The 12,929-nt window shown below is 37.8% G+C and overlaps 1 protein-coding gene across 1 annotated transcript in view; it reads left to right on the top strand.

Annotated features, from left to right (window-relative positions):
* The window catches only part of COL6A6 (collagen type VI alpha 6 chain), a 154,837-nt gene that overhangs the window by 24,519 nt on the left and 117,389 nt on the right, over positions 1 to 12,929 (top strand). Inside the window, exon 2 of the mRNA XM_077130094.1 lies at positions 11,581 to 11,678. Within this exon, the coding sequence (XP_076986209.1) occupies positions 11,612 to 11,678 (67 nt within the window). The 5' untranslated portion in view covers positions 11,581 to 11,611. The remainder of the gene's footprint in view (positions 1 to 11,580; positions 11,679 to 12,929) is intronic.

Here is a 12,929-nt window from a genome sequence, read left to right on the forward strand (position 1 = left end):
GGGGCATTATTTCTTTGTCTATTCCTTATTCCCCTTCCTTCCTTCTCCTTCTGGAATTCCCATAATTAATTTATTTGGCACACTGGTGGTGTCTCAAAGGGGACTTAGGTTCTGTTGACTTTTTTTTTATTCTCTTCTTTTATGCTCTGCTGTGTGAATAATTTCAGTTTTTTTGTCTTCAAGTTCACTGATTCTCTCTTGTGCCAGCTCCAATTTGCTGTTGAAACCCTCTAGAATATTTTTCATTTCAGTTATTGCAACCTTAAACTCCAGATTTCTCTCTGATTCCTTTAAAAAAGTTTTCTCTCTATTGGAATTCTTGTATTATTCATTTGTTGTTTTCCAGATTATGTTTCAGTTCTTTCTCTATATTTTTCATTAACTTCTTCGGCATATTGAAGATTATTTTTCTTGTCTTTGTCTGATATATCCAAAGCTTGATCTTGTTTATTGATGGTTCCTGGATATTTATCTTGTTCCTTTGGTTGAGCAATAGTTTCCTGTTTCTTTGTCTTGTAATCTTCTGTTCTACATTGTACACTTAATATTTTAAAGTTTTAACTCAGGAATTTTGTGCCTTAGCTGACTGTTCCTTAAGCTTGTATCCAGCTAGTGATATGACAGATTTACTTGAGTTCTAGGAACTAACAAAAACAAACATTGCAACATGCAAATAAAACTTTTCAGTGCCTTTGAAAATTGGCTTTGCTTCAACTGGTGGTCTCCTTCAGATTTTAGCTCTTTTATTAAAAAGACTAGCCTGAGGAAAATGTGGAGTGCAAGGTCCGCTCTGTCTTATCTGAGTCTGTGTGGAGCCTGCTTCTTTTCCTTGCAGTTGTCCATGGCCTTAGAAATTCCCCATTTATAGCCACTCAGATGCCCCCTCTACTCTGTATAAATAGTCTTTCTCTCCCTCCTCAGAGCTTAATCTGAGTGTGACCCATGCAGGTGATCCTTTGCCCCAGGCCACTTAGGCTTACTTGGTTTTTTTACACAGCTTTAGCTGTCTGCAAGCTGTTTCTACCTGCTGGACAAGCTCTGTGAGAGTGAACCTGAGACAAATTTCAAGGTTCAGTCTTTCAAGCTGCCACTCGATAGATTGGCCCTGACATACAGGTAACCCAGTATGCACATATTCACTCTGGGGCAGGGCAAGAGACTCACAATAGGGGTGCAGTCTGGCTTTATGTAATGCCAGGGAGAGGTGGGGGAGGAGATAGCAAGGGCACCCAGAACTTCGCCTACCATTTTTTTAAAACTGTTTTCTTGGGTTCAGCACTTGCCCAATTACTACAATCCTTGAACAGTTTTCCAGAGCTCTGAAGAAGATGGCTCTGCCAGTTTGTCTAGTTGTGCAAAGATTCTGTGGGGGAATGGTACTCTGGACTTGCACTGCCATCATGGTCTACTGGAAGTCCTTCCTCTTCTCCCTCATCATATATTTTATTGATTTATTTCTCTTTACTCTTCTCAGGGTGCCTAATTCTTATTTTTAAAAGCTCTGTATAAAGCACAATGTTTAATCAGTCCATTCATCAAATGCTTACTTTCAGAATAAATTCTCCATATATAGCTTTTCAGTGGTTGTTTTTCAAATCCATTTTATCTTCTTCAGTTATTTCATTATAGTATCTATACTTTTTATTATCTCTTTAAGCATCTTTAACATACTTATTTTCGGGCTCTCAGATATTTTTATTACCTGTATTCTCGGGTGGCACACCTCCTTTCTGTGGAATTTTCTGCTCTCCTTTAGAGTGGTTCATTTGCTTTCATATTTTAGCATTTTCGCTGTGATCTAATTAGTAGTTCATGTGCGGTTCTTTTCATGTGTGTGAAATCTCTAGATACTTAAAATTGTGGAAACGTTCCTAAAGGGTAGTTTTGCCTTTGCCTCTAAGTAGCCTTAGGGTTTCAGTGGTTGAGATCAGCTTTTACAAAAATTCATTGATTTGGAAATCCTGTACCATGTGGATTTTGTTTATTCAAGCCCATACTTCCTTTCACCTGGCTTCACTTTTTTTAATCACCTATAAACTTTTACATACACACACACACACACACCGAGTTCTGAGTGACTCATATGCCACCTTCCAGTACAACACTGTGATAAATTCTTGGGACTCTGATGGCAGACTGAATGTGTTCCGATGCCATTTGTACTAATTCTTCACTGCGTGACCCTGGAGCCTCGATTCTTCAATCTGAATTGCCATGAATATTAATTGGTAGCTGGCACAGGGAAAGAGTTGGCCAGCTTGATTGTAGCCATTTGTCCGGGCCAGTGGGCCAAGTACTTCTATTTTTAATTTTGGTAAACTCTGCCCTACATAAAACTTCTCCACTTGTCAGCTGACAGGGTGGTTTCTACTCATGGATCTTCACCAGCCTCAGAGTCTTTCTCACTTTCCTCTGCAGGCAACCAAATTCTATTTGTCTTTCTAAGTCAATCTCAAGTCTCATCTTCATAAGTTCTTCTCTCCCGACACTCCATCTAGCTTATAGTTTTTTTGTCCATCTATCCATCATCTGTCTGCTCATTATTTACTCATTCATGTCCCACTGTGGATCAGGCACTATTCCAGAAACTGGCGTGCAATGCAAAGAAAGGCAAGTCCCTGCCCCATAATGCTCACTTTTTTTTTTTTTTTGAGCAGACAGACTATAAACAAGGAAACAAATATTACCAAAGCTAATTTTCAGATGAAGAAAAATTCTCTGAAGAGAAACAATGCTGGTTAAGATGTTGGACAATGATGGGTATGTAAGGAGAAGTTATTTTCAATAGGGTGCTAACCACAAGTCTCTTCAAGGAGGATGTGATACTCGGGCAGACATCTAAGCAAAGTGAGGAAACAGAAATGCAAAGGCCCTGAGGTAGAGCAAGCTTGCCCTGTTCAAAGAAAAGCAAGATAAGTGAAACTGGAGTGGTGTGGGGAGAAGGGGAGAGAATGAGGAGATCAAGTTAGAAAATCAGTAGAGGCCAGATCATGAACATGGTAAGGAGTTTCGAGCAAGTATGATCTTTCTCATCTTAAGTTTAAAATTAAGATACTGTAGAATAATCTGTAGGTGGACGAGAGTGGAAGCATGGCCATACAATTAAGAGGCTTTTGCTAAATTTTAAGTAAAATGATGATGACTTAGATTATGGTGGAAGGAAAAAAAAGGTGTTATAAATAGGTAGCTCTGAGATCTAATGTTTTTAAAACATAAATCCAGCAGTATTTGCTCAGGGGTGTGAAAGAAAGAAAGGAATCAACGATGATAACTCCTATTTTCTAACCTGGGCAACTTTGTGAGTGATGGTACCGTTTACTGAGATGGCAGCTCTAATCAACGTTCCATAATTTAACAGTTAATTCTTTCCTATATTTGTTACAGGAAATTTTCTGTATTTATTACAGCTCACCGATTAGATTGTGCACCCCCTATTTCTTTAACATATATTGGGGCACTATGTTCATATTCAATTAGTTGATTTTACCCCCATCATTTAATATCTGTGTGACTGTTTGGAGGATTCCTGAACCTTCTGACTGAATCTCATCTGTAAAATGAGTCTAATATTAATACTCTTTGGGTTGTTGAGAAAATTAAGGGTAGTCCCTACAGCAATGTCTAGCACGTAATAAGTGTTCCGTAAGTATTAGCTTTTCTTATATTATTCATTTTAGTAATCTCTCCCCACTCCTCCTTACAGCCAGTCATACCAGAGCAATCATGAATTTGCTCATCTTTGTTTGCTTAATATGTAGACAGAATTTTTTCACACACATAATAGTTGAGTTGATGGAGAAAATCCATCCCACCCTCAGAATGCTACTCTGTCCTGAGTTACATTTTGCTTTTACAAGACTGAATTTAGGAGATCAACAATTAGTACAAATTTTTCTAATGTCTATCTGGGGCTTAACTGCAGGGACAAAGAGGACCAGTTAGACTTCATCCCTCCTTCCTACTGCACGAAACCATCATGCTGTTGATTTAGCTGCAATGAATAAATATTTTATCAGTGACCCAATTTATTTCATTCCCTCTCTGGTCCTCCTGGGTATGGCTGGACAGATTTCAGCTTTGCTTATGTCATTGTTGGCTTTTGTGAATCATGAAAGTTTGGCTGTACTTTTGCAGCTTTAGCCAAATGCAGAAAAACAGTAACTTAAAGATGAGGGGCGGGTGGGCCACGGTGGCTCAGCAGGTAAGAATGCTCGCCTGCAATGCCCGAGGACCCGGGTTCATTTCCTGGTGCCTGCCCATGTAAAAAAAAAAAAAAAGATGAGGGGCCTCTGTTAAGACTTAATGGGATCAGCTGTCAATGACAGAAATTCACAGAAGTTGGTTCTCATTCATTGAGAAAGAAAACATTAAAAATATTTACATTTGTAACTATTTTTACTGAAAATTATCTGATTCATCCCAGCATGTTAAAAAAGATCTTTCACAGTGAAAAGCATAGCACAAAAGGCTTTGCTTCAAGGAAAGCAACATAATAGCAGGACTTGGAAAGATACAATACATTATGCAAGTAAATGTATTCTATACAAGTGTTACCTATATGAATGTTAAAGACTGGAGATGTGGGGGGAAATGCTCTAGGAGAGGAAGTAAATATAGCTCCTTTCTGGGGTATCCCTTAACCAGTGTCTTTCTAGATTGCTTCTACTCACAAGCTGTCTCATCGTGAAGATCGCTGTGACAAGAATGAAAAAGGTAATACCTGCTGCGAAGCGGATGCCATGCTAGCCCTTTTCATTTATTAGTTCATTTAACTCACAAACAAATTCCTTGAAGTTAGTGTGGGTACTGTGGTAGTTAGAGTCAGTTGTTAACTGGGCCAGGTGAAGGCACCTAATTTTGTTGCTGTGGACATGTGCCAATGGTACGTGAACCTCATCTGTTGCTAATTACATCTGCAGTCGGCTAGGAGGTGTGCCTGCTGCAATGAATGATGTTTGACTTAATTGTCTGGTGCCGATTCCTGGTGCCTGCCCATATAAAAAATATATAACAATAATAATAAACACCCGTAAACCCACCACCCCTATGAAAATCAGAACATCAGCAATAACGTATCTGCAATGGGTCCCTTCCATCCCCCCGTCTCCCACATCCTATGTAACTACAATCCTGAGTCTTGTTTTTTATTATTCCCTTGATTTTTAAACATATAGTTTTATCACACTTATATTCCTTTATAAGTATATAATTTGATTTTGACTGTTTCTGAAAAGGGTGTCCTTCTGTATGTAATTTTCTGGGACTTAATTTTTTGCCCATTATATTGATCTCTCCCAGGTTTTGTTGCTTTCAGCTTCTTGCTTCCAAGGCTTTCTTTCACTCTGTCTGGATTTTATTCTCTTATAAAGGACTCCAGTAAGAAGATTAAGACCCACACTTGGTTGTGCCTTAACTGAAGTAACCTTATCAAAAGGTCTTACTTAGAGTAGATTTACACCCATAGGAATGGATTTGCCTTAAGAATGTGTTTTTCTGGGGTACATACTTGCTGTATATAAAATTCTTGGTTGGAAGTTTTGTGGGGTTTTTTTTGGGTTTTTGTTTGTTTGTTTGTTTTTACTATTTAAATATTTCAACCTACTGCCTTCTTCTATGGTTTCTGATTAGAAATTGGAGCTTAATATAATTGGGACTTCCTTGTACATAGCATGTTGCTTTCCTCCTGCATGTTTCAAAACTCTCTCCTTTCTTTGGCCTTTGACAGTTTGACTGCTATGTGTCTGAGCATGGTTCTCTTCAAGGTTATTCAGTTTGGCACTCATTAAAGTGTTCTTGAATGTGTGTATTTATGCCTTTAATTAAATTTAGAAAACTTTCTGCCATTATTTCTTTGGCTAGTCTTTCTTGTCCTTCTGGAACTCCCACAATGCATGTACAGGTACTCTTCACGGATTCCACAGCTCTCTTAGGATCTATTAATTTTTTTCCATTCCTTTTTTATTCTGCTCCTCACTTCAATCAATTCAATTGTCTTGTCTTCAAGTTCATGGATTCTTTCTTCTGTCAGCTCCAATCTGGTGTTGAAACCAGAATTTTTCATTTCGGTTATTGTGGTCTTCAACTCCACTATTTCTGTTTGGTTCCTTTTTAAATTTTCTCTGTCTTATTGTGATTCTCATTTTGTTTATTCATTGTTTCCCCAATACCCTTTAGTTCTCTTTCTGTATTTTCCTTTATCTCTTTGAGCATATTGAGGATTATTTTATAAAAATCTTTGTCTGGTATGTCCAAAGGCTCGTCTTTTTCACTGATGCTGTCTGGATTTTTATCTCATTCCTTTGAATGAGCCATTGTTTCCTGCTTTTTTGTCATGTAATCTTTTGCACACTGTACATTTTAATATTTTAAAGTGTTATCTCTAGATTTATTCCCTGAGCTGGCCATTCCTTAAGTTTGTATCCAGCTGGTGATATAGCAGAGATTTTCTTATGTTCCAGGAGCTAGTAAAAACAAACCAATGCAAAAAAACACTTTTCATAGTCTTTGCAAATTTGGTCTGCTTTGGCTAGTGGTTTCCTTGAGAGTTTAGCTCTCCTAACAAGAAGATCAGTCCAAAATGAATACAAAGTGCAGGGTCCTGGTTATTTTTTCTGAACCTATATCTTTATCTGATTTTGTGCTCACTTGGGCTTTAGGAATTCCCTTGTTCTCAGGGATCTGATCATAATCTCTACACCTTATGAAATGGGAGTAGAACACTCCCAAGTATTGTATTTGTGACATACAGCAGGCAATCCTTTAGCCCCAACCACTTTTACTTAATTGTTTCTTGCACTACGTCAGCGTCTGCAAGTTGTACCTGCCTTGCAGGTAAGTTCTGTGAGGGTGAACCAGAGATGAGTTTCCTGGTTCAGTCTTTCAGGCTGCCACCCAGTAGGTTGGCACTGCAGTACAGGCACTGCAGTATGCACGCAGCTGTTACTCTACTCCCTTCAGAACAGGGCCAGGGATCCACAATGGGATTGTAGGCTAGTTCCGCACTGTACCAAGAATGGGGCCAGTGAAGCACCAACAAGAGAACCATGAGCTTCTCCTACCATTTTTTTTGAAACTACATTTTCTTGATTTGGTACTCATCCAATTACTGCCATCCTTTAACTGACTTTTGGAGTTCTGAAGAAGACAGTTCTGCCAGATTTTGAGAGCTATTCAAAGGTTCTCTGAGAGGGCAGTATCCTGAAGTATCTTGCCCCGCAATCGTGTTCAACTGGAAGCCCTTCCAACCTTACTTAACTTGCCTTTGGCTTGATTCAGCCCTTGCTCAGTTACTGCAGCTCTCTAATTTCCAGAGTTTTGAGGAGGATAACTCTGCCTGTTTCGCTAGTTGTTCAAAAAGGCTATGTGGGAATGGAACCCTGGAGTATCTCACACCACCATTTTGGTCAACCAGAAGCCTCTTTTTAAATTATTTTTTTCTAGAAATATAGATGATCATGTCATTTGAAAACAATAAACAATTTTGTGGCTTTAATTTTTTTCTTGTATTAGGGCATTGGCTATATGTTGGCTAATGCCCTAATTGGCTAACGTTGAGTAGGAGGAGAGAGAGTGGCTACCTCTTTGTGTTTCTCATTTTAAAATGAGTGCTTCTAATATTTCCCTACTAGAATTGTATATTTATTGCTGATTTAAAAAATATATCCTTAAGCAGGTTAAGGAAGTTCCTTCTGGTCATGATTTTCTAAAAGCTTTTTTTTTTGAATTGTGAATTGGTTGGTGTGTGTCGGTGTGGGTGTGTGTTTTAGGGAGGTGATATTTATAGTTTATCTCCTTTACTAATGTGGTGGTTTATATTTATTTTGTAATGTTTTCTAATTGTAAAATGTCCTTGAATTCCCAAAATTAAGCCCAACTTGATAATGATGTATTATTTTTATATATACTGTTGGAGGCAATTTACCAATATTTTGTTTCGAATTTTTATTTATACTGTTGAGGAATATTGGCCTTTAATTTTTTCAAACTGTCCTTGTCTGATTTCCATATCAAAATTACACGAGTCTCGTGGATAAAGGGGTTAGTATTCCTCTTTTTCTATTCTCTGCAAGAGCTTGTGAAGACTCAGATGATCTATTTCTTGGAAGTTTGAAAGAATTTGCCAATAAAACCAGATAGGCCTGGCGTTTTCTTTCTATACGATTTTTAACTCTCACCTTAATATCTTTGCCTTATCTATAGTTATATCTCCTTTTTCATTCATAAAATTATTTATTTTTTCTTCTTTTTTGATCTGTCTGTCCTGCTTTAGGTTAGGAGCCTATGGAAGTGGTGAGGTGAAGTTGTCTAAGGTACAAAACAGCTGAGGGGTGGAGTGGAACCCAGCTAATAAAACCTCATAGCCTATTACTCTTTCCACTGAGCCAAACCCCTCCTCAACAGTTTCCAAAGTGGCAAGGTCACCTGGACCACGTTATTCAAATATGATCAGTATGTAGAACATCTTTTGGTGATTTCAGAAAGTGCAATTGGAAGGAAAGTGTGGCATCAACAGTAGAACTATGCAACTTGCTTGTCCTATGAATGCTTGGGTATTTTGTTTTCCTTATCTTCATTGATTCAGTGATGTTTATTTGTGCCTATTCCATACCAAGCATTTATTCTGCAGTACTTTAATATGAACAGAAGTCTCACTTTGAATATTTTTCTTCCTATACTTTGCCTTCTGAGTAGAATGGTTCAAGGAAGGGAGATGATGAGCAGATCAGGGTTACATAAGCAAGCAACCGTTTCACTCGAACTCTATGGCAAAGACCTAATGTTGGTTCTTACAGTACAACAGCTGATGATGTTATTTCTGAAAAAAGATTAAAATCAGTATTTAGAACTCATGTGTCCTGCATGCCTCATTTTCAGGGAGAGGAATGATATTTATCTTAAATTTCATGAAGTCTCTTTGTATCCCTTCTGGGTTCCTGATATATATATATATATATATATTTAAAGACAAGCCTGGATTATGGATCGCCTTCCATGCAGCAGAAGTCTCCTGAAACCACTGGTTTTTAGTAGCCTCGAGAGAGGTGTTATCTAACCATTCCGGGTTGGAAGCCAACGCTTGGATGACTGTGTTGCTTCTGCAGCTGCAGTTTAAATGAGAAGCATTCTACCTTCTTGGCAGAAAGTTCACAAAGATCTAGAATTGTTTTTAATAAGTGACTTTTATAGCAGATTCGTTCCAAACGAGATTCTCTTTGCCTGGATCAGAATGAATGGACTGCCCCCATGTTCATATGACAGAAACCTGTCCCTTTGAGAATGTTTCCATAATGGGAGGCAATTTGTGATTATATTAAGATGGAATGTACCGTGAATTTAAATGTCATGATTGATATGAATAAATACATGCTTCATTCTCCCCTCATGTCTTTGGGTGCTCAGATATTTTTAAACGTTAAAAGTAAGAAAATACTGATCATTTCTGATAGTAAAACAACATACAAATTATAGACACTTCGTCCATATTTTGATATAGAAATTAATGCATTCTCCCTGCCTCCCAAGCCTGAATGTGGAGGTTTAATCCCATCTCCACCTCAAGTCCCCCTCCAGCACACATATACGGGAGTCACACAAACCTTTCAAGAGACTATTGTGCTTCATCCTTATATAACTTTACAGAACACCAGATTTGGATTATATTTAAAGGCTGTGAGAAAATTCTTCTGTCAGACACTAACCATGAGAGTTTAGCTTTTAACTTACCATCTGTCTAGGGAGATTTCCAGATGCCGCGTTATTTTGGGACTGTTGTGGCCTCACCTAATCCTTGCTTCCCTCTCCAGGTGTTTTGACATACATTCTATACTGTTCTCTTCCCACCCTGTCTGCTGAAACCTTTTACATTGATCTTATGTATTCTTCTCAAAGCATTTTCTCTATTTTCCTCATGCCTCCTAATATTTATTAGGAGGGCATATTATGACCCTTATTTATAAGGGTCATAATATGAACAAGAAAGAAGAAAAATGTGTTAAAGTCATGGTGTTGAAAAGGAAAAAAAAAAACAATAGAAACCAATATCTCCTAGTACTAAGAGAAAAGGCATGGAATGAAGAAACTAGGAGGTACTTTTTGAGTTCGTAGCTAAATTTGTGATACAGGGTAATTGCTTAAAAGGACAGGATTCCAAGTCAGACAGATATGGGTTCTTAACTGTGGTACATTTTACCAGTGTGACCTTGAGTCACTTACTTTCCTCTTTTTGAATCCTTGTTTCCTTATCTATAAAATGGGAACAATAACTTTACCTGCTACTAGGTAAACTGGAGAACAGATGTATAGCTATTGGCACAGGGCTTGGCACATAGCAGAGGCTCAACAAATGGTAGAATTGATTATTCCATACATGAGAAAAGTTGTACAGATGGCATGACTAGGTTTTCACTTTGGAAAAACCATTTTGGGATCCAAATTCCTCTAAAATGAAAAGGTTAGATTAAAAATAACCTAAAGAGCTCATTGATTACTATTGGAATAGGACTGATAAGTTGACCTATGGCCTGAAAACTTGTTTGTATCATTTGGGCTTCTTATGAAAGAATAGAACAGAGTCCCGAATTCCAACGCATCAGAGGGAGGATGAAGTAGGTGAGGAAATAGTTCTGGAATTTCTCTAGGCAAATGTCCCTTTTCTGGCAGGGTCAAATTAAAGCACTGGGAAACTTCTCAATATGGGGTGAAACAGCCATATATAATATTGCAAACACATGTTTAGGTATGAATCAGGACACACAGACATGAGTTTATTAATATAGGTTGACTCATTTCTGCTCAATGAATGGAGGAGTTGAATAAGCCCAACCTGTTCCATTAAAGTATTTATTTTCAAATACCTTTAATATTTTGTTTCTTCCTATGCAATAACATTTCATAGTGGTTGAAAAAACTTGAGGTCAACTGCGAACTGCAGCATTAGAAAACCCTAACTTCTTGCAGTTCTAAGTAGTTGGAAGAAAAATGGCTCAAACTGAGTCCTTCTGAGGAATAAGGCATTGTATGAAACATGAAAGTTGCTATTTTTTATGACTTCTTTCAAATTTAAATGTAAAGGGAAATGGTTACCTTTTTAATTAGATAGGAAGAAGGAGAAAAGAAAAAACAGGGCATTTTTACCATATCTAGAAATACTAGTTAAAGATGAAACACCCCCATGTTCTCGTGGTAGAGAGATTAAAAACAGGTCTTAGACTGTGCTCCAACTATGAACTCGGAATCGTCTTGGCAATGCGTAGACAGAGGGTGATACTTCAGAGTACAACGAAAATGATTAATAGGAACACATATTACTATTGGAACCAGAGTGCATCTGGCTACCTCTACTGATTATCCCAAAATCTCATATTTCTACAGGGCCTGGGGATGAGGAGACGCTCTGACAACTCTATAAATGTTGATGGCTCAGTTTTCTCTAAGTCAGTCCACAGATTAGGTCAGAGAACCTCAGAAATTTCTCATCCCTTTGCACTCAATTTATTACACAATTTTATATCCTCTTCTGTGTGTGTCTTGATTCCCAAATAACCACAATAATTTTAGATGTTTATATTTTTGCCTTCTCAGATTTCAAGTTGGAGATTTTTCAGATCATAATATGAAAATGCTGCTGATTTTGTTCTTCATAATAATTTGTGCCTATGTTTCTGTGAACCAGAATTCAGGTAAGGAAAAAGATAATTATTTTCCTTAACTTTCATTGAGGAAAACAGGCAATGAGTTTAATTTGAAAGTTACGAGTTTCGTTTTGCTTTTCATGGTGGTGGGAACAGGGATGGTAGATCAATTTTTATTGTCACCTGTGTTCCTGTGAAGAATGTTTGTTTCTGGACATGAAGAGTAGTCAAATAAGAAAGCTCTCACTTTGTCCTCAATTTTCAACCCCTTTTGGCTATTCTGGGAGATTGCATGAAATTCTATCCAGGCCTGAATAACTTGGAATGTCTTTTCTTAATTCATTTGTGCCCAAAGGTTGTTCTGGTTAAATGCCAGATTTTGCTCCAATTTAAACTGTTTGTTTATTGCAAAGGACATGTTTTTGCCCTGGAGAGAAAGTTCTTTAGCTCCTTTTTACTGCCTGCCAGCTTGCCATGTTCAATGGAATCAGTCAAACACTGGCCCACCATTAACACTTCTGCCATCTCTTAAATAATTGGTTCCAGTACCAGTCAGTTCGTGTCCAGGGCTACCTATGTTGGCTTTCACCACTTCCTCAAGGACTCTGATTTTTTTTTTTAACTTTTTTTTAAATTGTGTAATATGACATATATATACAAAACAAAGAAAGAAAAATGCAATCATTTTCAAAGTACTCTTTAACGATTACTTACAGGACAGATCCCGGAGTTTGTCATGGGCTACCATACCACCCGCTCAGATTTTTCCTTCTAGCTGCTCCAGAACCTTGGAGGCCACAAAGAGTAAATACTCTATCATCCCAATTGACTTTTTTTTTCCTTTTTTTGTGAAATTTACACATATACAAAAAAGCAATAAATTTCAAAGCACAGCACCACAATTCACTCTAGAACAGATTTCAGAGTTTGACATGGGTTATAATTCCACAATTTTAGGTTTTTACTTCCAGCTGCTCTAAGATTCTGGAGACTAAAAGAGATATCAATTTAATGTTTCAGCAACCATATTCATTTGGTAAATCCTATCTTCTCTGTATAATTCCACCACCATCTTTGATCTTCCTATCCCTCTCTTTAGGGGTATGGCCAGTTTAACTTTTTCATGTTGAAAGGGGCTGTCAATGATATGGGGTAGGGAGATGGAATGAGCTGATGTTCTGGAGAGGCTGGCGCTCTAGGTTTCAGGACTTATCCACTCCAGGGATCTATCTGGAGGTTGTGTGTTTCTTAAAAGTTACTCTAGTGCATGGAACCTTTGTATAATCTTATATATTGCCC

This window comes from Tamandua tetradactyla, chromosome 15 (assembly GCF_023851605.1).
Source record: "Tamandua tetradactyla isolate mTamTet1 chromosome 15, mTamTet1.pri, whole genome shotgun sequence".
Lineage (NCBI taxonomy): Eukaryota > Metazoa > Chordata > Mammalia > Pilosa > Myrmecophagidae > Tamandua > Tamandua tetradactyla.